The 24,376-nt window shown below is 43.1% G+C and overlaps 1 protein-coding gene across 2 annotated transcripts; it reads left to right on the forward strand.

Annotated features, from left to right (window-relative positions):
- The first annotated feature begins 13,745 nt into the window (after positions 1-13,745).
- Positions 13,746-22,498, forward strand: LOC123373151 (cryptic protein-like). Of its 2 annotated transcripts, none has more exons than XM_045021985.1 (6): positions 13,746-13,870; positions 14,192-14,241; positions 14,973-15,119; positions 19,481-19,595; positions 19,698-19,807; positions 22,109-22,498. In XM_045021985.1, exons 1-6 carry the CDS (start codon positions 13,857-13,859, stop codon positions 22,234-22,236), a joined length of 564 nt encoding a protein of 187 aa, XP_044877920.1. In that variant the 5' UTR covers positions 13,746-13,856; the 3' UTR covers positions 22,237-22,498. The 2 variants fall into 2 exon arrangements, with proteins under 2 accessions (XP_044877920.1, XP_044877921.1); XM_045021986.1 differs by having other exon boundaries at positions 19,701-19,807.
- The last annotated feature ends 1,878 nt before the right edge of the window (positions 22,499-24,376 follow it).

Raw genomic sequence — 24,376 nt, forward strand, 5'->3', positions numbered from 1 at the left:
AGATTGTTTCTCCCACAGCTACTTAGAACTGTTGAGTTTGCTACCACTAAACTAAAGGTTACTATTTGGTCAGGCGCACATTTACAGAGGGGAGCAGTCAGCCCACATCAGTCTCACTGAGAGGACTGGAGTTACTTCTGTGCTACATTGATTAGTCCTAGAGCTAACTGGACTATTTTTTTTTAACGTGGAAAATTTCAATGTCTCACCAAAGCCCCAACCCCCCAACTTCAGTTTTTGGCAAGAAAATTGAACAGTTTTGAGGAAAGGAGACACTTGGGGTGGGGTGGGGGCGAGCGTTAATTGAAAACCCAATCTTCCATTGGAAAATGTTTTGCTGGAAAATTTTCAACCAGTGCTAGCGCAGCTGACTCAAAATCACCTGATAGGCCCATAAACTTAGTCACAGCCAGAATGTACACCTGTTAGTAGAGGAGATGCATTACTAAATAATCAGCCCATTTTCCAATTTCAAGGTATGGGAAGAAATAAATGGCTGTCACACAATGTTCACAGGCTAGCTCACCAACCTCTACATCTTTTAAATATTTATTTGCACTAATGGACAAGATTTTCAGAAGTGACTAGTAATTCTGGTTGCCTCCATTTTTGGGTGGCCAACTTGAAATACCTTTAGAAGGATGCTGATAGTCAGAGGATGCTGAGGCGCTAAGTATTTTCTGTAAGTAAAGGACCTTTTAAGGAATCTCAAGTTGAGCATCCGACAAATGAATCACCCAGAATCACTATGAAAATCTTGATCAGTCTCTTTTTAAAAGGTAAATTTAGTGCTTATGAAAGTGTGGACTTGACAGGCCTGAAAAATAAAGTTCTTTCTCCACAGAAAAGTTAAAGCATGAACAGCAGCCCTACAAGTTTCCATACCACACTGCCGATATTCTTAAACCCTGAGTGACCAACCCATCGGCACAAAAGGGTACCTTCATTTCCACATCCATTTAGTCTTTAGCCTCTATTCTGAGGCTGGCAATAAGAATACCCTGAGCCATCTGGGCTTCTGGCTTGGTGATGGGGACACCTGCCCACGAAGGAATGATACAAAAAAAACCAACCCAAAGATGATACAACACTTCAGTCACTGTCCCATGACCTAAAACCAGAAGGTCTCTGTAGCTCTTTGCCAGTCATATGAGCCAGGATGCCTGCCAAAGCCCTATGGCACCAGATCCAATGACAATAACGTAAAAGTTCTGTGAAACCATATGTCAGTCTCAGGTCACTCTCTTTTCAAAGATTCCACATTTTTTTATTTGATTTGAAGACTCATGTCAGACTAGCCAATAGCAAATTACTTCTTAGTCCAGCCCAGCCCAGTGCAGTCTTTACACAGCAAGCTGTAACAGGTAGAGGCAAAAAAGGAAATGTGTGTTGGAACAAGCCACCTCCTAGCAACTCCTTAGTCACATGAGCAGTTCTCACTCACACAACGGTTTCTATTGGCTTCAGTAGGACTCTTCATGTGAGTTTGCAGGCTCAGATCTGTTCTTCAGAACGACTGAATATCAGACTTGCTGTTCAGATATATATCCTTCCTCTCAGCTCAAGATGTTACTAAAACTCAGCCCACTGAGTCTGGCTATGGCCCAATCTCAAAACCTGGTGAATATAATCAATAAGTACTGAATGAAGCAGACTTCCCAGAGATAACCGGGAGGGGCATGACTACTGCGACAAGAACTTTATCCGTGCTGGTATCAGTCCCTGGCTCCCCATATGTGCTGCTGAGGCTCCCTCTGTTGCTTTGCTGCAACTGCCTCTGATACATCCAGGTTGTTTTCCTGAGTGAGAGTTGAGCATTCATCCTGGAACCTCTTTGGAAAAAGTGGCACTTGCTTCAATGACCTGTGGTACACTTCTCTAATGCAAAATACACCCAGTTAGGATGGATGGGCCTACACTGTAATATTTTACATTGTTTGAACATGATTGTGAAGAATCAAGTTAGCTGACATGATGTTGTGCATGATTTTTCAACCAACACAGACCATTAGGCTTTAATCACAACTAGCTGACATGATATGGAACATGACTTGTCCTGGTCTATACATAAAGTTCTGGTCAGCATCATGTCAACTAACTCAATTTTTAACAACTGTGTTCAGTGGGTAAAGTTTTATAGTGAAAGACTACAAAAATAAAAGACTCAGTGGCCTTGTCTACACTACAGGACTATTTCGAATCTACTTAATTCGAATTTGTGGATTCGACCTTATGAAGTCGAATTTGTGTATCCATACTAAATACACTAATTCGAACTTCTGAGTCCACATTAACGGGGCCGGCGTCGACTTTCGAAGCGCTGCACTGTGGGAAGCTATCCCACAGTTCCCGCAGTCCCCGCTGCCCATTGGAATGCTGGGTAGAGCCCCCAATGCCTGCTGGGGGAAAAAATGTGTCGAGGGTGGTTTTGGGTAACTGTCATCATTGAACCGTCAATCACGCCCTCACTCCCTCCCTCCCTGAAAGCGCCTGCGGGCAATCTGTTCGTGCACTTTTCTGGTCAGTGACAGCGTGGACGCCACAGCACTGCAAGCATGGAGCCCGCTGCGATCCTCGCCGTTTTCTCCTCCTCGCACTTTATCGTCCACCTCTTCCACATTCAGCTGCTGAGAAATTGGGCTACTTTTCAATGGTTCTGCAAGCACTGGGGGACCATAGGGGACGTTTTACCAACATGAACGTCGTATGGCCGGGCAAGGTTCCTGATGCGTGTGTTCTCAGGAACTGTGGGCTGCTCAGACGCCTGCTGGAAGGTAGTTTCTTCCCGTACCACGAAATAACTGTTGTGGATGTGCATTTGCCTATAGTGATCCTCGGTGACCCAGCCTGCCCGCTAATGCACTTGCTCATGAAGCCCTATACAGGCGCCTGGGACAGCGACAAGGAACTCTTTAAATACCAGCGAGCAGCGTGACCTGTGACTGTTCAGTTTCTTTACAGAGAAGCTGAACCTGCCCCTGTTTCTTTACCCAGTTACTGTTGACTCTCCTCTTCGGTTAAATACCCCGTTCTCCCCGTTTCCTCCACTTCCAAGACACGTGTAAAAATAAAATACATGTCACACTGTTACTGAGGAGAGGTTTCTTTATTCATGACTTTTCGTTAAAGGGTCGAAACTGGAACGCAGACTGCGGTGGGTAGGGTGTGCGCTGATGTAAAGACCGCCTCTAAACTCAAGGAATGACAGGCTCCTGCTCATACAGCGGTCCGCATTGCCGGACTGCTTGTTTCAACGGAGCCTGCCATCCCTCCTTTTTGGGATTCTGTGTGCGGGGGGCTATGTGGCCTTGTGGCGGAGGAGGACGGATACAGATTCCTCTGCTGCGTGACTCAGCGGTCCACGACAAGGACCGCTGTATAAGATCTGTACCTGCCCTCCCCCGCTAAAAAGTCACATCCCCACCGCCCACACAGAACCTGGAAACCACCTCCCATACCGACCACGGTGCCTGCTGACTGCACTGTGTGTGTTACCCGCTGCTGATCCGGCCCCCGTGTCTGTACCCTGCGAAAGGTGCCTGTCCTATGCAATTAGCAACGCACTTCCCCACGCACCCCATTCAAACACAGTCTTCAGTGAAGAAACATGACGGAAACAGTACTTAACAGCAAAGTATTTTTATTACTTAAGTACACAGTTATGGGATGGGACTGGGATTGGGACTTGTTTGAGTCCGGAAGGGAAGGACTTATGCAAATGTAGGGTAGGAGAGCTTTTGGTTACTTGAGCACTCTGCTGGGGTGCAGTGACAGTATTCACGGCCCAGGGCGGGCATCCTCCTGGTTATTTGAGGTGAGGGGGGAATGTGACTTTGTGGCGGGGGAGGGCAGTTGCAGAGATACTGCCGGGGGCTCTGTCCTGCAGCGGTCCTGCAGAACATACACAAGTCGCCGGAGCGTGTCCGTTTGCTCCCTCAGTAGTACAAGCATTGCTTGAGTCGCCTGCTTGTGTTCCTCACGCCACCTCTCCTCCCATTCGCTGTGTGAGCGCTGGTACAGAGAGACTTTCTCCCTCCACTGCCTCTGCTGGTCCGCCTCGGCTAGGTAGCAGCCCACACATTCATCGAAAATCGTGTCCCTTGTCTTTTTCTTTCGCCGCCTAATCTTCGCCAGCCTCTGCGAGGTGGATGCTGTGGCAGGTCTGGAGACAGTGGAAGCTGTGAGATGGGAAACAGTTAGTTAATTCCTTGCAATGATACTTTTTTGCGAACAATTAACTGAGTCTAGGCTGTCTCTGTGAATTTTTTGTTGAGACCCCTGTGCCTGCTGTTGCACAAATCATTTGCGCGGTGGATTCTGGGTACATGTCGCCAGTCATTCCTTCCTCCGGGAAAGCAATGGCAGACAATCATTTCGAGCACGTTTTCCATGAAATGCCCTGGCACACGCCATAGCGTGGCAACAATGGACCCTATTTTGCCTTTTGTATATGTCACCGTATGTGTACTGGATGCCGCTGACAGAGGCGGACCAGCAGCGCTACACAGCAGCATGCTTATGCTTTTGCATGACAGCAGCGATGGTTACCAGGCATACTGCACCGTCTACCATACCATGAACTGGTAAGAAGACGGTAATAAGATGGTCATGGTTACCTGTCCTTTTGCACTGCGCCATTTGGTGCTGTCATAAGTGCCCCTGGTCGATCAGCCAGGGGCGCAAAAGCAAAATTTGGGAATGACTCCCCGAGTCAATCCCTCCTTTTTGGGTATCTAAAAATAGAATCAGTCCTGCCTAGATTATGGGCAAGTGTACTAGAGAACCACTGTATCATACAACCAGAGACCACAGCTGCTCTCTGTCCAATCCTGCATAAATTTTGAGCTGAACGCTATTCACAGGGTGTGCTCCTGAAACAACCCCAGCTGTTCATTCCGTTCTTCCCCCAGCCTTCCTGGGTTCCAATACCATTGTCCCCCCACTTGTGTGATGAAGTAATATAGAATGCATGAATAAGACACAGGTAGTCCTTTGTGAGAAATGAGTGGAAGGAAGCCTCCAGCTGCAATGATAGTCCAGAGATGACATTAAGGGGTGTGGAGGAGGGAGCCACTCAACCCTCAGCTAGTCCAGGGGACAGTGAAGCTATTCTTTCCAATGAAGGGTGGGGGCTGATGGAGCTCCCCCTGTTGCAATGATGAGGACGGTTACCAGCCATACTGCACCATCTACCATGAAAAATTAGCAACAGGCGGCCTTGACCGACCTGTTCCAAGCAAGTTGGTACGGTCGTTATGGTTACCAGTCCTTTTGCACTGCCCCATGTGCCAATAGGCTGATGATGAGGATGGATTTCCATCTTATTGTACCATCAGCCATCCATAGCGTGGGGGGAGCAAGGATGTTGGTGTTGAGTGCTGCACCATCGCGTCTATCTGCAGCATTCAGTACAGATACGGTGACATGTAAAAGAGTCAACAGAGGATTGTTTTCCCTTTAACTTCTGGGGGTCGGGGGGCTGCGTAAATTGCCGAGCTATGCCCCGACCCACCGCGGACACTGTGTTTGACCCTAGAAGCATTTGGAGATCAGCCAAGAATGCAAATGCTTTTCGGAGACAGCAGGAACTGTGGGATACCTTGCGTCCTCGTTCCCCCCTCCCTCCATGAGCGTCCATTTGATTCTTTGGCTTTCCGTTACGCTCGTCACGCAGCTGCGTGCTGAGTCTGTGCTATGCCGTCTGTCCGTTTATTTATTAAAAATACTTTGGACCAGGCGTAACGTAACATTTCTTCCCCTACTTAGATGCAGGAGTCTCCGAGCGAGATCACCGTGAGGACGGGCACTGAAGGAGATAGAGAGCGCATGCTGCGTGAAATCTAGCACGAACCACGGACCTATGCAGCCGTGCTCGGGGAGGCAATGCTCCCTGAATACCGCGTGAAAGCCTCGCGCGGAAAAGTGTGCTACCACGGAGCACCCAATAAGGCAGCTCTCCCCAGGAACCTCCTGCTGATGCTTATCGATTAACGGCAGGAGAGCTTCGTGGCATTCTCCCAGGAGGATTTCTGTTCTATCACCATATATACAGAGACCTCCTTTTCACACACTTCAGATTCCTGTTATATTAAGAATAAAAGTTAACATGGTTAAAGCACTTACCGACAGATCCTACCCCTGATTCAGGATCCGGGTTCCTGGCCGGGGAGGGTTGGTAGGGGATCTCCGTGACGGTGATGAATAGATCCTGGCTGTCGGGAAACCAGCGTTGTAAGCGCTATCGCCTGCCTCGTCCTCCACAAACCCTTCCTCATCTTCCCCGTCCGTGAACATCGTCGAGGAACTGTCCGTCGACACTGTCCCATCATCAGAGTCCATGGTCACTGGTGGGGCAGTGGTGGCAGGCTCCGTAGCGTCCGTTGGCCGCTTTGATTTTTTGGTAGGCTTGTCTGGGGTCCTTGATTTTCACGCGGCGCTGCGTTGCATCCCGGCTGTATCCTCTGTCTGGATCATGGCTTTGGAGACCTTCTCGTAGGTCTTTGCATTCCGTTCGTTGGAGCGCAGCTCCGAAAGCACAGACTCCTCGCCCCACACACCGATCAGATCGAAGAGTTCCCGGTCAGTCTATGCCGGGTCCCTCTTTCTATTCAGAGATTACATGAACTCCTCTGCTGGAGAGCTCTGCATTGCTGCCGGTGCTGCGGAGCTCGCCCCGATGTGCAACCAGAACGTCAGATTCAAACCGCCCAGACAGGAAAATGAATTCAAATTTTCGCGGGTCATTTCCTGTGTGGCTGGGCAGAGAATCCAAGCTCGGGCTGCTGTCCAGAGCGTCAACAGAGTGGTGCACTGTGGGATAGCTCCCGAAGCTACTAAGTTCGATTTCCATCCACACCTAGCCTAATTCGAACTAGCCATGTCGAATTTAGCGTTACTCCACCTGCCGGGGTGGAGTACCAAATTCGAACTAAAGAGCCCTCTAGTTCGAATTAAATGGCTTCCTGGTGTGGACGGTTGAGCGGTTAGTTCGAATTAACGCTGCTAAATTCGAATTAAAGTCCTAGTGTAGACCAGGCCATAGGCGATAGATAGGACATAGGCGATAGATGTAAGAGTTAACAACTTTATATAATGCCTCAATTTCTTCTTTTCCTTCCTCCTTTTCTTCCTCCCAAAAGTTTTACAGTTCACCTTTAGAAACGAATTTTAATTAAAGAGGAAACTACAACTTTTAATTAATTAATGTACTACTCCCTATGATGGTGCAGTAATAAGGAAAGTAATATAATATAATGTTCTGACATAATCTGCCTCTTTAGGACACTCTAATCCTTTTTAATTGCTTTGTAAAGTGACTATGATTCATTGACTCCCTTACTTTAAAAGGCAATTAGTAAAGTAGAACCCAATGGTGAATAACTAGAAGGTTCCTAATGCTATAGGCTAAATTATGCCACTCCCATTGTGAGTTTGGTAGAGTGAGGAGGGAGTATACACTGTCACAAGGACCAGGTACAATTTCTCTCCTCATATTGTGGAGTGGGGCTAGTGATGGGTACAGCATTGACTAGCCCCAGAGAGAGAGAGAGACTGTGAAAGGTGCAGCTTAGCACATCCACCTCACCATCTGAGGACACCCACTACCTCTAGTCCAAGGAAATCCCTGCCAATATGCTGCTGCTCATCCCCAGGTCTTTTTCCAGGCCTTCTCACATGGCTTCAGCTGAGCCTTTCCTGTGCTTATTCCCTGGTTCTCTCTCAACAAGGGATTACCCAAGCCCTGGTCCCTATAGAATTTCACCCCTTTTCCCTCTCCACCGGCTAGCACTGCATCCCTCTTCCCAGCAGGCTTTTGTCCCAATTTATAGAGAGTTACCTGATCCCTGTACTACAAGTCCAATAACCTGAGAGGAAAACTCAGATGGGTGCAGAGCCTGATTTTCCTTTAAAGATCAAGCCCTTCATGTAACAAAACATTTCTGGGTGGCCACAAGCTTCCCCCCCTTCTCTGCACACTGGAATGGTTGTACTGTATGTTGGGCTTGCTACTACTTTTAAAGGCATAGTGCCCTCCCTACTTTGCACTGTGCTCCATCAGCCCACAGGAGGATTATACCTGTACAAGATATGCCTCCAAGGCACCATTGCTAAGATGATGTGCCCTTCTATCCTCCCCTCTGTTTCTGCAGAGGTATAATTGAGCCCTATCCCAGGGGGTTTTGGGCAATGTTTCCTGCTCAATTTCCTGAATTTCATTAGCAGGAAGTTCACTCATTTTATTTTTTGTCAGGTCCATACATGACCTCTCTGTAGCACAGTAAACTTTTGAAAAACAGGACATTTATGCCTTCCATTGAAACTTGACTAGGATATTTATTGTTCTGATCAATGATTAGTAAATATTCAATTAATTTTTGCTTGAATTTGCACTGTCCATAAAGCATCAATTGATATTTAAATCACTGGTAAACATGGGCTATCCCAGAGAAAGTGCATGGGGTTTACCAGCTTTTTGGAAAGGTAGATTTAAGAGGCCTAAACAGCTTATGACCATCTCTTCCCTTCAGAACCTAATTCTGTATAAGAAGCAATTTAAATGAGCTAGATTTTTATAAGGGGGGTCACACTCAGAGGCTTGCTGTGTGAAAGGGGTCACCAGTACAAAAGTTTTTTGAACCACTGATTTATACAACTTATTTGCCAGCTACTGTTAATTTATAGGTTTCTCTAATGATGCACATCACTTCACATACATTAATGACACTTCACAATACCACTGTGAGGCAAGCAAGCATTTTTATCCCAATTTTACAGATGAGAAACTGAGGTACAGAAAAGTGAAGTAACTTGTCCAATATCAAAGTGGAAATCTGTATCAGAGCCAAGGACAGAAGCCAAATTTCCTAAAATTCAGTCATAAGATCATCCTTCAATAGCTTGATCTTTTTGTGTTCTGTAGGCAGGGGCATGTCTTATGATTCTCTAGACACCAATTGACATATTCAGAACATGTTCCACTTAAACTTCCTTTATACATTATGCTTTCATGAAAATAACTGGGTACAGCATGCAAAGTTTCAGAGTAGCAGCCGTGTTAGTCTGTATCCGCAAAAAGAACAGGAGCACCTTAGAGACTAACAAATTTATTTGAGCATAAGCTTTCATGGACTACACGTTCTCTGTATGTATACATATCTTCTTTCTGTGTGTTCCATTCTATGCATCCGAAGAAGTGGGCTGTAGCCCACGAAAGCTTATGCTCAAATAAATTTGTTAGTCTCTAAGGTGCCACAAGTACTCCTGTTCTTCATGCAAAGTTTATGATTATAATGCAGCTAATAGAGTCTACATTTACATCGCTATTAGGCTGCTATTCCATAGCAATACACTGAATTGATAGTGTCCTTGGTAATAAATCCACACTAAAAAGGAGGGGGAAGACTAAATACTTTCTTAAGCAGTAAAACTCATTTAAAAAGCAAGTGCATTAAGAGAATCTGTTAATTCATACTGATGGAGCTGAAATAATAATGAATGAGTTAACTATTGTGATGTAATTCTCTTGAGATTTAATCTATGCCTCTGAGAAACCACACTGGTTTCATACAACCAAGCAAATGGCAACATGATAATAGAACCCAACATTAGCAAAGTCAAGGGTTCCTGGTGCTAATTGTCTTGCTAGTCCCAGGCACACCTTAGAGCTATTAGCTTTTAACAAGCTGCTAAATTGTACTGAACCCCTCCAGAAATGTCAGCTTTCACCATGTTGCTGCATTTAAAATCAAATGTAACATAATTCAGAAGAGAAAACGAGGAGATTTTTCATTCTAACAGCAGCAGCAGCATCTCCAACAAATCCATCAGTGAGGTTTTTCAATTTTGTTTTTATTAAGCTTTATAATAAATGTAGATATCTGAAAACAATGTCTGATCAATGGGCCAAAAATAAATAACCTTCTGACACTGATCTTAGCAAATTTAAGCTACAAACAAAAGAAGAGAAAATACAAAAAAAAAAGTTTCATCTATGTAATAAATATCTGGAACAGTCAAAGTTTATTCATTAGCTAACCACAGCCACTTCACATTAACCATTCCATCAGCTATATGTTGTTGAGGGCTTTTGATCCTCACTACATAATTATTTTGCATCTTCAAGAATAGGAGATTCAGGGCTTGTCTACATGGGGAAATAGCCCAGAATAAGCTATTGCAGAATTCCGCCACTAGCTTCCCATGTGGATGCTCTTATTCTGCACCCAAAATGCCTTTGTGTGGTTTAGTTTAATCTACTTCTAAAATGCATTAAGTTAAACCACAAAAAAAGGGGTCTCAGAAGACTGGTTACACTAGAAAATTAGGTCAGTTTAACTATGTCAGTCAGGGGTGTGGAAAATCCATACCCCTGAGCTGAATAATTAAACCAACCTAAATTCCAGCACTAGGTCAACTGAAGAATTCTTTGGTCAACCTAGCTACCACCTTTCAGGAAGGTGGATTACCTATGCCAAAGGGAGAATCCCTCCTATAAGCATGGTAGTGTCTACACTGAAGTGCTACAGCAGTGCAGCTGCAATGGGAAAGCTGTGTCCCGTAGCGTTTTAAGTGTAGACAAGCCCTCAGACCTTCTCTGACATTAGAAAGTTGTACCATCAAGGAGTTATTCCAGTATAAATGTGTTTAGAGTTTGTACTGGTATAATTACATCAGTAAAAATCACCCCCTCATTGACATAGTTATCCCGCTTTTCAGAATTTTCCTCTTTCAGAGGAAGAAAAGTAAAACCAAAGCCAGCTTGTGGTAATTACCACTCCTCTAACACTTTAACAAGAGATAGGACTGCTAGGCCTACCATCTCGGATGAATTCCCACTCAAATAATTGCATTCTTCCTATCTCAAATTCTCCCTGGACATTCAGATACATTCTTCACTTTCTTTACGCCTTTGCTATTCTTCACGTGCTGTTCTGAGCTATGCTGCATGTTTGCTAAGCACTTCCACCCCAGAAGTGGCTAAAATCCCAGTGCTGCAAAGATTGAGTTCTGGTCTACACTTAAAACTTAGGCCAACATAGCTTTGGTGCTCAGAGGTGTTAAAAATCTACACCCCTGAGTGCCATAACTATGCTGACCTAACCCCTGGTGAAGACGCAGCTAATTTGATGGAAGAATGCTTCTGTCAACTAAGCTACCATTGCTTAGGGAGACAGAGTTTCTACAGAGACAGAAAAAATCCTTCCTATGCATACACCCTGGGATTACAGCAGCATAGCTATGGTGCAGTAGCTATGCCCTGACCCTGTAGTGCCCGAAACGTAGACATGGCCTCATGAACATGCTTAACTTCACACACTGTTGAACCCCTCTGTATGAAAAGTTAAGCATGTGCTTAAGTCTTTGCAGGAGCCTGCTCACCTTACCTGTGATGAGTAATCCTATTAAATGAATGGAACCACTCACATAAGTGGCCCATAGTTTGAGATCTATAAATATCAGGTACTAATTATTGTTTACCATCATTATCCTGAGTCAAAGTTCATGGAAACAAATACTACTTCAATTTGCAAGTCTTTGACTCTCCTTAGGCTGTAAACTTCTTTTTTTAAATGCAGAAAGCTAATGAAGATCATTGTTTATAGGCCACTTGTATGTGTGTGAGAGAGCAGGATCATGGTGAGAGAGAGGATCAATTTTGGGGGTCAATTAGGGAGGGAATCATTACAAGAAGAATTAATTGCTTTGTGAGATTAGTGACTACCGTAAATTTCTCCTTCCTTATTATACCTTTACATAGGTTCTCTTTCACCAGTGAACTCTGAAGGCAAAACCAAACTGGACAAGACTGTTACACCAGCTCCTGTTTTTAACGGAAATTCAATGGCCCCATTATATTATCTAGCTTACTTGAAATGGAAACTTCAGAATGTTTGGTTTATTTCTGAGGCATAATTCCAGAGTTTCTACTTCTTGCAATTTTACTGCACACCTCATGATGTTTGTGATTTTTATTAAAGCCTACGCTCCTGGATAACATGAGAATTTTAGCCTTAATTTAATACAAATTAAGTTTCTAGCCATTGTTGTTGCAGAGAAAAGTTGGAAAATATGAACCTTGAAAAACCAGAAAGCAAAAAAGAGTTCCAAATTTATTAGTTTAAAATCATATGATTTTTAAAGCAAATATCTCAATATTAGGGTCTGAATTCATGAATCATAAATGCTTCGGTTGGCAATACTGCAGCTGAAACAACAGGAAACAACTTCAAGATAGGTATACATACACCCAATAAGTGCAACAGGCCTCCACTAATATAGAGCATGGAGGGTCTTCTGCAAACACGCTTGCACTCATTTAGGCTACGTCTATACTACCCGCCTGGGTCGGCGGGTAGCGTTCGACTTCTCGGAGTTCGATATATCACGTCTCATCTAGACGCGATATATCGAACTCCGAACGCGCTCCCGTCGACTCCGGAACTCCACCACTGCGAATGGCGGTGGCGGAGTTGACGGGGGAGCCGCGGACTTCAATCCCGCGGCGTCTGGACGGGTGAGTAGTTCAAACTAAGGTAGTTCGAGTTCACCTACGCAAAGCGTAGCTGAACTTGCGTACCTTAGTTCGACACCCCACCCCCCCCAGTGTAGACCAGGCCTTAGGCCTTGGCTACACTTGCAAATTTGCAGTGCTGCAGCAGGGTGTGAAAACACACCCTCTCCAGCGCTGCAAATTGCGGCGCTGCAAAGCGCCAGTGTGGTCAAAGCCCCAGCGCGCGGCTCCCAGCGCTGTACGTTATTCCCCACAGGGACGTGGAGTACGGACAGCGCTGGGAGAGCTCTCTCCCAGCACTGGCGCTTTGACTACACTTAGCTCTTCAAAGCGCTGCCGCGGCAGCGCTTTGAAGTGCAAGTGTAGCCAAAGCCTTAGTCAAACTGGTTTAGTTAAAGTGGTGCAAATCCCTGTGTGAATTATTTCAGTTTCATTCAAACCTATTCCTTAAACTAAACCAAAATAAAGCATGATTTAAACAGAAACAAGTGTGTCTACATGGCCTTTTGCACAAGTGTAACTAAATCTGTTTAAAATCACATTTTAAGTTAAACTCATGACACTCTGCATGTAGACAAGCACTTATTTAGGGATATGCACATTTTATAATCTAATAAATAATACATTATTATGTCACTAAGATCCGTCCCTTATCTGTCAAGGTCTTTATGGGACTGCACAGTTAAATAATAAATTGCTGACCATTAAAATATTGTATATAATATTTAAAAGGCCCCAAACAAGGTAGCATATTACACAAAAAGATGCAAAAACTCCAAATATGGTCCCTTTGTTGGTTCCGGACTCATTTTAATTTTTTCTGGGCTCTATATCTTGATCAAAAGACTCCAAATTTGCACCCTATCATCCTGCATCCTGACGATGCACAGAAATTTTCAAGACAATCTGAGTGTGCATGTGGATATTAGAGCACTTTGAAAATTAGCTTTTAACTGAAAGCTCAGTTCAACCTTAACTATGGTGCCCCAAGGCCACCCCATAATGGGGCCTGTATAACATCACCCCTCTGGCCTCTTGGCAAATTGCTGAGTTAATGAGAAGAGGTCAAGTGAGGAGGTGGGAGGAGAGAGTAGGAAGGTGCTAATTGTAAGTGACCTGCTGCAGGGAGCCAGGGAATACATAACAGTGTCAACTCAGTGTTAAAGCTCAGGGGGATAAGCATTACCCTGTGAGCTGAGGTGTGCAAGGGAGTAGCTTTAGTCTGCCTTCTGTGGTCCCTTCTGTCAGAAAGAGTTCTTCATTGTATGGACTGTGGCATGAAAAATACAGCAGAGGGATTTCAGGTGTAAGGAAAGGAAAGAAATTCAGACTGACCTGAGGAAAAATGCTGCTTATTAGGTAAGCAAATGCTACTTTATATACATAGAGTCAGTCTGGAAAATGCCAGTGTTCATTCATTCTAGTGAAGTGTATTGACATTTTATAAAATCTTATATTTAAGATCCTTAACTTCAATTTTATCTCTCTCTATAGCTATCATTTTCCTTTGTACTCATCAATGTAGTACTGTAAGTAGGTGTTGATTTCCTTTCCTCAAACCCTATATTGCTCCAGGACTGCTGAGCATAATAAATTCTAGGTTTATTGCTCCTTTGATGGTATAATTTAACTTCTTAAGTGAGATCAGCATTCTCTTATATGTATCATTTTGTGTTTTAGGTGTCTTTTAAGCTTGGCACTATCTTTACAAGTAATCCAATTTGGAAATGGTAAGAGAACTCCTTCTCTCCCCCCTCTAACCCCTGTTTTGCTTTTGCTGGTTTTCTTAAATGAAAAATGTCTTTTTTTGTGCACTTTGAATACTTTTACTTGAAAATAGCTAGCATACGAAACAAATACTGCTTCTACCTTCACCCTGCAAACACTTACATATGTGACTAATCCTAAATGCTTCTATTGATGTGAGTAACATTAAGCATGTATCAGATTGTTTGCAGGATTGGGGTCTTCCGTTAACACTGCACCCTGAATCAGTTGCCAGTTCCACTCTAAACACAACTGAGGACAGAATTGATGTCTCAGGATATCTATGTACACTTTTTGGGGGCAACTTTTAACTATGTGTGTACAGTGGCTAGCACTGTAGGCCTGGATCCCTAGTTAGGAGCTGCTTGGTACTATTGTAATACATACTACTAAGCTTCAGCAAGATATTTTAGAACATTCCAAAAAACCTTTTCCCTGTCCCACCTCTCACTGAGAGCAGACAATGAGAATTAGATCAGGCCCTGAAGCAGAAAAACAAACAGACAAAGGTGCATAAAATACTGACCAGCTTCCATACCACAATGGAATAATATCTTCACCGCTACTTCAAACTTGCATAAGAACTTTATTTGAACACCATCTATTGCAGCTATCAAAGCTAAATCTACAGTTTAGCCATCACTGAGTGTTTGACCTAAATTTTTGTTGTTTTTTTTTAAATATATATTTAAAGGCTGTAAGGGGGAGAATTGTGATGATAACCCAGACCAGAAAAATCCAAACACTTCCTTAACCACCTTTAATGATATAAATAATCTCAATTCTGAGAGGAGGAGAAGGAACCCCTCTGAAGTCTTACCTTTCATTGGGCTTACAGATGGTAAGTTATTCATTGTATTGGGAGGCAACGGGTTTTTCATGTCCAATGTGAACTAGCTTCTCAAGGAGAAACCCTTTCATGCAGGCACCATTGCATAATAACCTGACTTTGTTATGTTAAAAAAAAATCAAGGGCTACACTTCTGTGCCCACCTGTTGGATGCACAAAACTCTGTATTTGCATACACAGTGATGTTTGTATGAATAACCTGTGTCATTGTATATAGAAATATATACTTGCATGAAAGACCCTTTGTACTTAATAGAAATTGAATCTAAATTCTGCAGGAAGATATGGATTCTACAGTAAATTCCATGGCTTATGTTGTACATTCATCCCATATGCACTCAAGATACACCTTTGTGTGTGAAAACGCACATTTTTGCACAGATAAGGAGTGTATATACATATTTTTGCAGATGGACCTTGCTGCATGTGGCCACATTTAAAAATTGACTCTAAAATCTTAAGCAGTTACAAAGTATAAATGAATAGCAGACAAGTGCCCAGAAAGTGGCAAACACTCAAAATTCTGGTTTAAGATCCGATTAAATGCTGTCTTGAAAACAGAAAATTGTACAGCAGATTAGAGTTCTTTAAAAAGTAGAGCTACCCACAGGTGAAAATTAAATATAAACCATGTGGCCAACTCTAGTGGCTTAGAAATGAGAAGGCAAATAAAAGTAACCTATTTTTTTTTTAATCTCCTGATTTGTATGCCGCTCGTGATGTTTTTGGTGTGACACTTCTGATTTTTAAATACTCAGACTTGGTAATACTGTATAAATCTGACCTCAGTCTGTAATTTGTCAAAGTGTCGTATGGCATTTAGCCACCCAAAATCCCATCAAAATATCCTGTGACACTTGGGAAATGTAGCCCTATGGATAATCAGGAAATGCTGCTAGTATATTTCAGCACTAATGCTGTCACTGATGGAAAGGGTTAAAGGTGATACCTCATACACCTCATTCTCACTTTTGCTGGTTGCAAACAGACAAAGGGGAAGTTGAGAAAGGTGGCTCAATCCATCTCTTTCGATGGGAGCGTGCCGTTAGTGTTTTGTTGCCACTTAAATACTGATTGGTACGTGATCAAAAAAAATATTCTTTTCTATGCTCACAGTTATTATATTTTCATCCTAGAGGTGGGGGGAAGGGGAGAAGAGTCAAGCTTCACTGTATACATGATCCAAATTGAACTATTTGTTTACAATAACTAAAGAAACCTTAATTGAAGGTTCCAGTGATGTCCAGACCTTTGTCCTCAATTGCATTACTTAGGCTATGCCTACACTGCACAGTTTATAGTGCAGGGGTCGGCAACCTCTGACACGCAGCTCACCAGGGTAAGCACCCTGGCGGGCCGGGCAAGCCCCCTGGTGAGCCGAGCCAGTTTGTTTATCTGCCTCGTCGGCAGGTTTGGCCAATCGCGGCTCCCACTGGCCGCGGTTCGCCATCCCAGGCCAATGGGGGCGGCGGGAAGTGGCTCTAGCCGAGGAATGTGCTTGCCACGGCTTCCCACCGCCCCCATTGGCCTGGGACAGCGAGCCGCAAACAGCCGAACCTGCCGACACGGCAGGTAAACAAACCGGCCCGCCTGGGTACTTACCCAGGCAAGCCGCGTGCCAGAGGTTGCCGATCCCTGTTATAGTGGCACAGCCATGCCGCTAAAACCTTGCTGCTGTAAGGCATGCAGTGCATCCGCTCTCTGTCGCTGGAAGAGAGCTCTCCTGCCAACAAAAGAAAACTACCCTTGAGAATGAGTGGTAGCTTTGTCACCAGGACAGCATCTCCCGCTGACAAATCACTGTCCACACTGGCACTTTTTGTCATTAAAACTTTTGTCGTTCGGGATGGGGATGAGGGGGTGTTTTTTTCACACCCCTGAGTGACAAAAGTTTTAATGACATAAGTGCAGCGTAGACATAGCCTCAGTAGCACAGCATATAGTCTAGTCAGGCACTGTAGCTAAATTTTTTTAAAGGGGCTGCATAACAGTGTGACTTAGAATTTCTAATTGCTTATGCATGCTAAGATAAAGAATCATTTTGCACACTTCTGGGCATGAACTATGGGGCTGAGAAGGAACCTCTCTAATGTACAGTACAGCATGGCAAAACTGCTTAGGTGCACTACAGAAGCAGGCAAGACTTTGTTCTCTTAAACATCAGCAATTCTCATGACCAGACAGAGGATACCACACTAGGTGGATCAGTAATCTGATCTGCCTTGCAAAATCTCATGTTTCCAGGTTAAAAATAGAGAAGCTTGAACTGTATGATATAACTCTTAATTGATTTGTTCTGTGTTTGTACAAGGCCTAGCACAACAGGGTCCTGGTCCGTGACTGGGGCTCTGTGCCATTACACTAATACAAATAATGAATAATTTAAGAATGCTGCACATGATGTAGCTTATTAGCAGGAACAAACTACAATGTATGCACAACAGTCAGTCATAAAAATCACATCACACCGTTAGAACTGCTCCATGAAAACAGATATGCACCTCTGCATGAGGCCAGGCTTGAAGTGTACAAATCTGAGAAGTGAGAAGAATTCGGAAATAAGTGCTTCTCTGGCACATGAGAGCCATTGCTGCTCATATTAAATCTTCTTATGAATTCTGTTCTTCCCAGAAACGTTTGCTTTGCTTTGATTGTTATTAAGACAACTAAAAAAAGACCCCCACACACTATCTAAATATGAAAATGCTCTTCATTATGTGACTATCGAGGGAGCTGTGCTGAAAGCTATTGCCATGATTCAGAGAGCAAGTTCTTTTAATTATTCTTATACTTCCCCACCTCTTTAATGGAAAACAAACTATAAAGAACTCTTCAGAGGTCAGGCTTGATGCATATTAGTGGGTGAGGTACTTTTAAGCAGCTGTTGCTTGTGCTATACCTGTTCTGTAGGTAAACAGGACTTAGTATCCATTGTTTTAACTCAGCATATTTCAGGAGCACTTATATAATCTCTGCACTAACACACACTTTAGATCTTGAAATCTGTGTAATATCTTCCTACCTCTGTTATTTCATTTTGGAATCCCGTCCTATCAGAGCTATCTGATCTACGCTTCTGTATTTTTTTCCCCATGAAAGATCTCTAGCATTCTGTTGTAATTTGGCAGAGTCCATATTCTCTCTGTCAACCAAACTATCTTTTATATTCTCAATAATTCACATGTAAATGTCCTACAGATGCAAATGTTTTGAAACACTTCCTCTATTTTAAAGCAAGTTAAGTGTTTGTGAAAGGTACTAGATTAACATCTCTGGAGACTGAAGTCCTCTGCTAGCCACAAATCTGGCAAAATTGGGCTCTAAAAGGTACCACTCTGTGAAGAGACACCCCCAAAATTTTTCAGATGATAGGCACAATGCAGGGTACCTCTGGGGATTTCAGGCCAAAGTTTCTTCTTCAACAAAACTCCCATCCAGAACAAGGAAACAAAAAAAAGTCACCCACCAATACCCATCACTGGGCCCTAAGTAAAATCCCCTCGTGTCCACTTTCCACCCACGGCTCCCTGCCGTACCTCTCCCAGCCAGCTTCCCAACACAGGCACTCACCACAGCTCCCTGAGCAGGTCTTGGCGCTGTCACTGAGTGAATCCCGTGGGCGGGGCAAGGCTCCAGTAGGTGGGAAGGGTTGCCGTGACACAGGAGCTAGCCCCACAGCAATGACGAGGAGGATTAGCGCTAGTCACCCCACTGCCCATTCTGGTTTGGCACCCGCTACCCTCTGTCATCACAGGAGAGTAGTGGGATCAAACTTGAGAGTGACATCGAGACCTGGTGCATGGAGGTCACAGCGACGCTCATGTTTAGCCCCATGGCCCATTTGTCAGAACCTGAGCAGCAGCACTGCAACCCCCATGTGCCAGGTCGCAACCCTATTGGTTTTGGCTCTGGTGCTCCCCCATCATGACTGAGGGCTGTGGGGCCAAACTTTAAAGAATAGTGGGGCAGCCAGTGCTGTTCCTCCTCATCACTGCTGTGGGGCTGGCTCTGCCCCGACAATGGTACACACCATGCATACTGCTCATATGGCTGCGGGCATCACGGCCTCTGTGAATGTGAGGATAATCAAACCTTAATTTAGGAAGAAATTAACTTCAATCTTTGCTTTATTTGAAAAGACTAACAAGTTCAACCAACTGTAGTGGGTTCTTCCCACTGGACAGGTTTCTTCTATAAAGAACTGAAACCTAAAAGCCATCAGATGGTAACTCTTTACCAGACAGATTGCTAGTGGTGACCTAGCTGTGCATGGCAAGTCTCTCTGTTTGCCAGTCTGGTTCCTTGGATAACTTGTAATTCTTCCTTTCTGCTCTCTCTACTTTTGACTCAAGCCAGCAAACTGAACAGAAGCTGCTGTCAGAATGGAGGGACCTGTTTCCTGGGGAGTTTTTGCATATGTCCAAAACACTTTACTGGCAGGCACTGTGAACGTGATAAACGGATCAGGTAATTAACAAACAGGGATTATCTCCCGGTGAAGGAGAAAGAGGAAACTCAATTTTCAATCACAGCGCTCCTGTTTATGGAAACGTTTTTCTCCTCCTGCAGTAGCTGCGGTGCCATTGGCCATGGAGAGTGGACCCAGGAAGGATGTTTGTTCTGCCAATGTGTTTATGGGATTCTGCACTGTTTCCCTCAAAACCAGGAAGATGGTTGTGGTAAGAAGCATCATTATTCCTTTCTAAAGCATAATTCACGTGCAGTTAGTCACATACCTAGTGCATATTTTTACTATTCACAGCTCACCTCTGTCATATTCAGTAATTAGCTATGAGGGGACTAAACACTTGGGCAGTGTCAGAATTATTCAGAATCATTCAAGAAGCAGCCCCAGGTTTCTCTCAAGACAGGAGAATTGACTCAATGAAAGGGAGTCTCTTGAGTTCTGACAAATTCCAATACTGGGAATAAAATGAAAGAAATGAGGATTCCAGATGTACAGTATAAGGGGAAACTTAACACTTTGCCTGGCCCAAACTTAAAATTGGGGTCCAGCTGAGATGAGGAAAGTGAGTCCAGATACTGAGGCCAGACGTCAGGAGGAATGAATTTATCAGGGAACTGGTACTATGCTATATAGTCTTTTTTATCTCTGTTACCATTTCAAGTGCCAGCCCGGGTAAGTAATGACTTATCAGTGGCCTAAGTAGACATTCATGGTCAATAGGGATGAGTGTTGAGCTGTATTAGAATGAGTTTGCTCTCAATCCAGAGGCCAAAGATTACACTGGCATCTCTACATTAGCCTTCTTGACAGAAAATTTACCATGAGCGCCAACAACACTGCATCCCTACCAGTCATGGGAGCGCTAGGCCACTTTTACATTACGGGTGCTACAGAGGCACAGCTACAGCACTACAGCTGTAACACTGTAGCGTAGGCAATTTCTACAGTGACAGAAGGGTTTTTTCCATCTATGCAGGTAATCCACTTCCCTAAGCGGTGGATAAGAAGTCAACAGAAGAATTCTTCCATTGACCTAGCCAGGGAGGTTAGGTCAGTTTAATTATGGGACTCAGCATTGTGAATTTTTCATGCCCTCTGAGCACCGTAACTATGTCGACCTAGACCAAGCCCTACTGTATCCTGCCCACTGGCAGTGTAATCATTCTGTCATCTAATCCTGCTCAAATCAGATCTAGTTGACACTGTGATTAACACATTGACAGTTGCTGGGGTCTTGTTTACGTTGGAGTTCTCACTGTTGCTATCATCAGTGGAAACCCACCAGTGGTAGCAATGATGGGAAATTTTAGAAAGATAAGCGTAGGGACTTGCCTTTGCTAGAGGTGACCCCTCTAGCCCAGTGTGGAGGCACACTGTAAGGATATTATGGGAAAGTCTGTACAATTTCTGACCACAATGGACTTGAACAGTGGATAAATAAGAGATTTTGTATGTCAACACCTTTCAATAGCACTAAGTTCATGTTAATATTTTTGGTTTTTAAAGATTTGGATAAGTATCTAGAGTGTGGGGTGAAATACTAAACCTCTCAGAGAAAGTTAATGGAGTGACAGGTGATGTTCAAGAATTCTTCAATTCCCCTATAGTCAGAGGTTAATATTTTTTAATTTAGCAGATCTCTCTGAATTGAGGGGGAGTTACAGGGTACACTTATTTTCAGATTATATATTAATAATTGTGACCTATATTTCATATTCATTATGTATACAAAATGTTATATTATATAGCATTTTTGTAATATATATGTGTGTAATACACACACACACACACAGTGAAAATCTTTATGTAGTACATAATGTAACAGAAAATTGTTCCTTCCAGATTCCCTTTAATTTAAACAGAGATCTGCTAAATTATAATTTATCTGTGTTTGTGTAGAACAAAAAAGAGAAGATCTCTCTTCATTAAATGTTTACCATGTTAAGCCCTTAAGAAGTTAGAATCAAGGTAAACACACGGGGCCAGCATTCTAAGCAAAATCCAATTAACCTGGAAAGACCATTAAGTGAATTAACAAATCTGATAATCTCTTTAGAAGGAATTTTTCCATTCAAGTTCCCTGGAGGCTTTTATTTACAAAGGAAAAACCTGAAAGCTTTTAGTACTCTGACATTTTTCTTTCACATTAAAACCAGTTTCTGGGTCTCTAGGGGGAACATTACCTCCATCTACTTACTCCATATGCACTTGGAAAGAAAATATGACAGTACTTAAAAGCAACATTCTGGCAAATATCTGGGATTTACATATGAATACTTGGAGGTTCTCTCTCCTGAGCACCATCAAATCTCATCAGTCATTTCTTAAATGTTCTCTGAGTGCTGCCATTCACAACTCTTTCAGAACTGTAAACACTCCCTTGAAAGAGTCTCCATAGCTGGGTGTTCAGCTGAAGCCTGAAAGGAAGTACTTTGGAGCAATGAAGTACATGCAAATCATACCTTTTTCTGTTTAATTTAAAGGAATTTAAATTCAGGCTTTGTTCCTTCAGGTCCTACAAAGAAAAACATGCCTGCTTGGATTCATCTTGGAATGAGTTCTGAAGGACCAAAACTTCAACAGACAACAGACATCCTTATAGTTTCATTACTGTTTCCTCTGCTTTGTCAGCTCCTCTAATGAGTAACAAAGATAAGAAGCAAGAAAGGTAGTTACTTTAACAATGAGAAAGTAACAGGAATATGAAGCCTTTTGTTTTATCTTTAATTGTATAATGGCAAGTAGGAAGAACTGATTATCTGCACTTGGTATTAGTGCATGGATGCCAACTGACTGCTTTATTAGATGGGTGGTTAGGAAAAGAACAGAATTTTTATTTTATCCTACAACAAATCCATCTATTCCTGTGCATTAAAACAGAGGCTATAAGTATGTCTCTTCTCCACCCATTTTGAAATGGCCCTATTAATTGCTTTCAAATATTGGCTTCTATGATGTTTAATATTGAAAGATCAATTCTTCCAGTGGAAGATGATATATTTACACCTACTTAGGCTAAAACAGTCATAATTGTATTGTAAATATGATTTTGCTTTAAATATCTAATTTTAATAATTTATTGTGATCTCTTTTGGCTATTTCAGCTGTTAAAAGACAGAAAACTAAAAGTCATTAATTAATGGTTTTCTTGTCAACCTGGGTTGATTTGTTTTCCCACTAACTAAATTAAAACTTTGAAAGAGCCATCCTAAAGAGACAGAGTCATTTGTATTACCATAGTTTCATATGTGAAGATATTGTAAAAGTTATCATTTCAACCACTATCCCTACATGCAAATAAACTTTATTTTAAAACATTTAGTCCAAACACTTAATTTTTCAGAAGGCACAATTTTTCAAAAGGGCCTTTGTTGATTTGACTGAATTACTTTGGAAAATGTGTTTCCAGAAAGTGGATTATGTTCAAAAGACGTTTCCTATACACATCACTAAAGAGTATTTAGTCAAGATTATGGATGCTTATCCAATGTGTTCATTTTGTTAATTGTCCCTCCCCCATCTTAGACTGTCTACAATCATTAGCAGATCTGAATAGCATTGGAGGTTCTACTTCTTTTTGTCCCCACCCTTTTCCTTCCCATGGCCTCTCACTCAATTTCACTTTTGAAAACCAATTTTTGATGTTTCACAAGTCTCAATAAGTCATGCATTGTGCGCTTCAATAAGTGGTATCCAGTTCCAAACTGGATTAAATATATAACAAAATAAGAGTGTTCATATATGATATTCAGGAATAGTTATTCCAGAACATTTATTCCAAAACAGCTATTCTGGAATAATTCCATATGTAGACAAATCCTCAGTTATCAATTTATGCAATTCCTTGCACTTTAGCTGAGTGGATTTGATTTGCATAATGTCTGTATGACTGTTTATCAATAATTATAAAGTATACAAATTCAGAGCTTCTTAATGGCCCTTAGCCAATCAGGGCAGAGGGATTTGTATATTCACTGTATTGTTAATCACTAGAGTTATTTTTAATACCCATACACGATTATACATGATTGAAGCTAAAGTTCTCCGAACTCCCCACACATATGCCATCCACAAACATGTCTGTTAAGTTCTGGCTTCTCTCCCTGCCCAGCCAGTTCACTCTTATTTGGGGAACAGAGGGGGACTGAAATTACTATCCCATCCTCACGAGCTAAGGAGGAATCATGAGGGAAAATATTGCAAAGGCTAAATTTAGATGAGGCCACAGGATGTGGACAGGATCAGAGGCTGAGGCTCTCGCATATGTTGGAAAGAGCTAGGTGGGGAATTGCAGGGGAAGTAGCCATTCTGGATGTGGGGGCTACAGATGGGAGAGCACAGTCTCCACCCGCATATCCCTTGGGGAGGGGGCAGACACAGTGTAGCTAGACAGCGAGTAGAGCCTCTGCTCCACATTAATGCCATCTTCTCATGGGGGAGGGTTGAGGGCAAGGCCACTCCTTCATTAACCACATCACTGGGAGGAGTGCACTGTACAACCTGTCCCAGGTGGGGCAGCTGCTGCTGTAGTTGCGGCAGGTGGTTACGGGGAGTCCTCATGAGCAATTCTAGCCGAGTATGGAGAACTCTTCCCTATAGCTCCTACTACAGCACAGCTTCTGTGGACAAAGCACCTCTCCCTGTGATTGGAATATGGTCTGGAGCTTCAAGCCATAGCACATTCTACAATGATTAGCAAGCCTAATACTGAGGGTTGTTGAGCAACCAGTTTTCCTTAGTGACTTGTGAATACTCAGCACCTATCGGGATAGGGCCCATG

The sequence above is a fragment of the Mauremys mutica genome, chromosome 6 (genome assembly GCF_020497125.1).
Source record: "Mauremys mutica isolate MM-2020 ecotype Southern chromosome 6, ASM2049712v1, whole genome shotgun sequence".
NCBI classification, from domain to species: Eukaryota; Metazoa; Chordata; order Testudines; family Geoemydidae; genus Mauremys; species Mauremys mutica.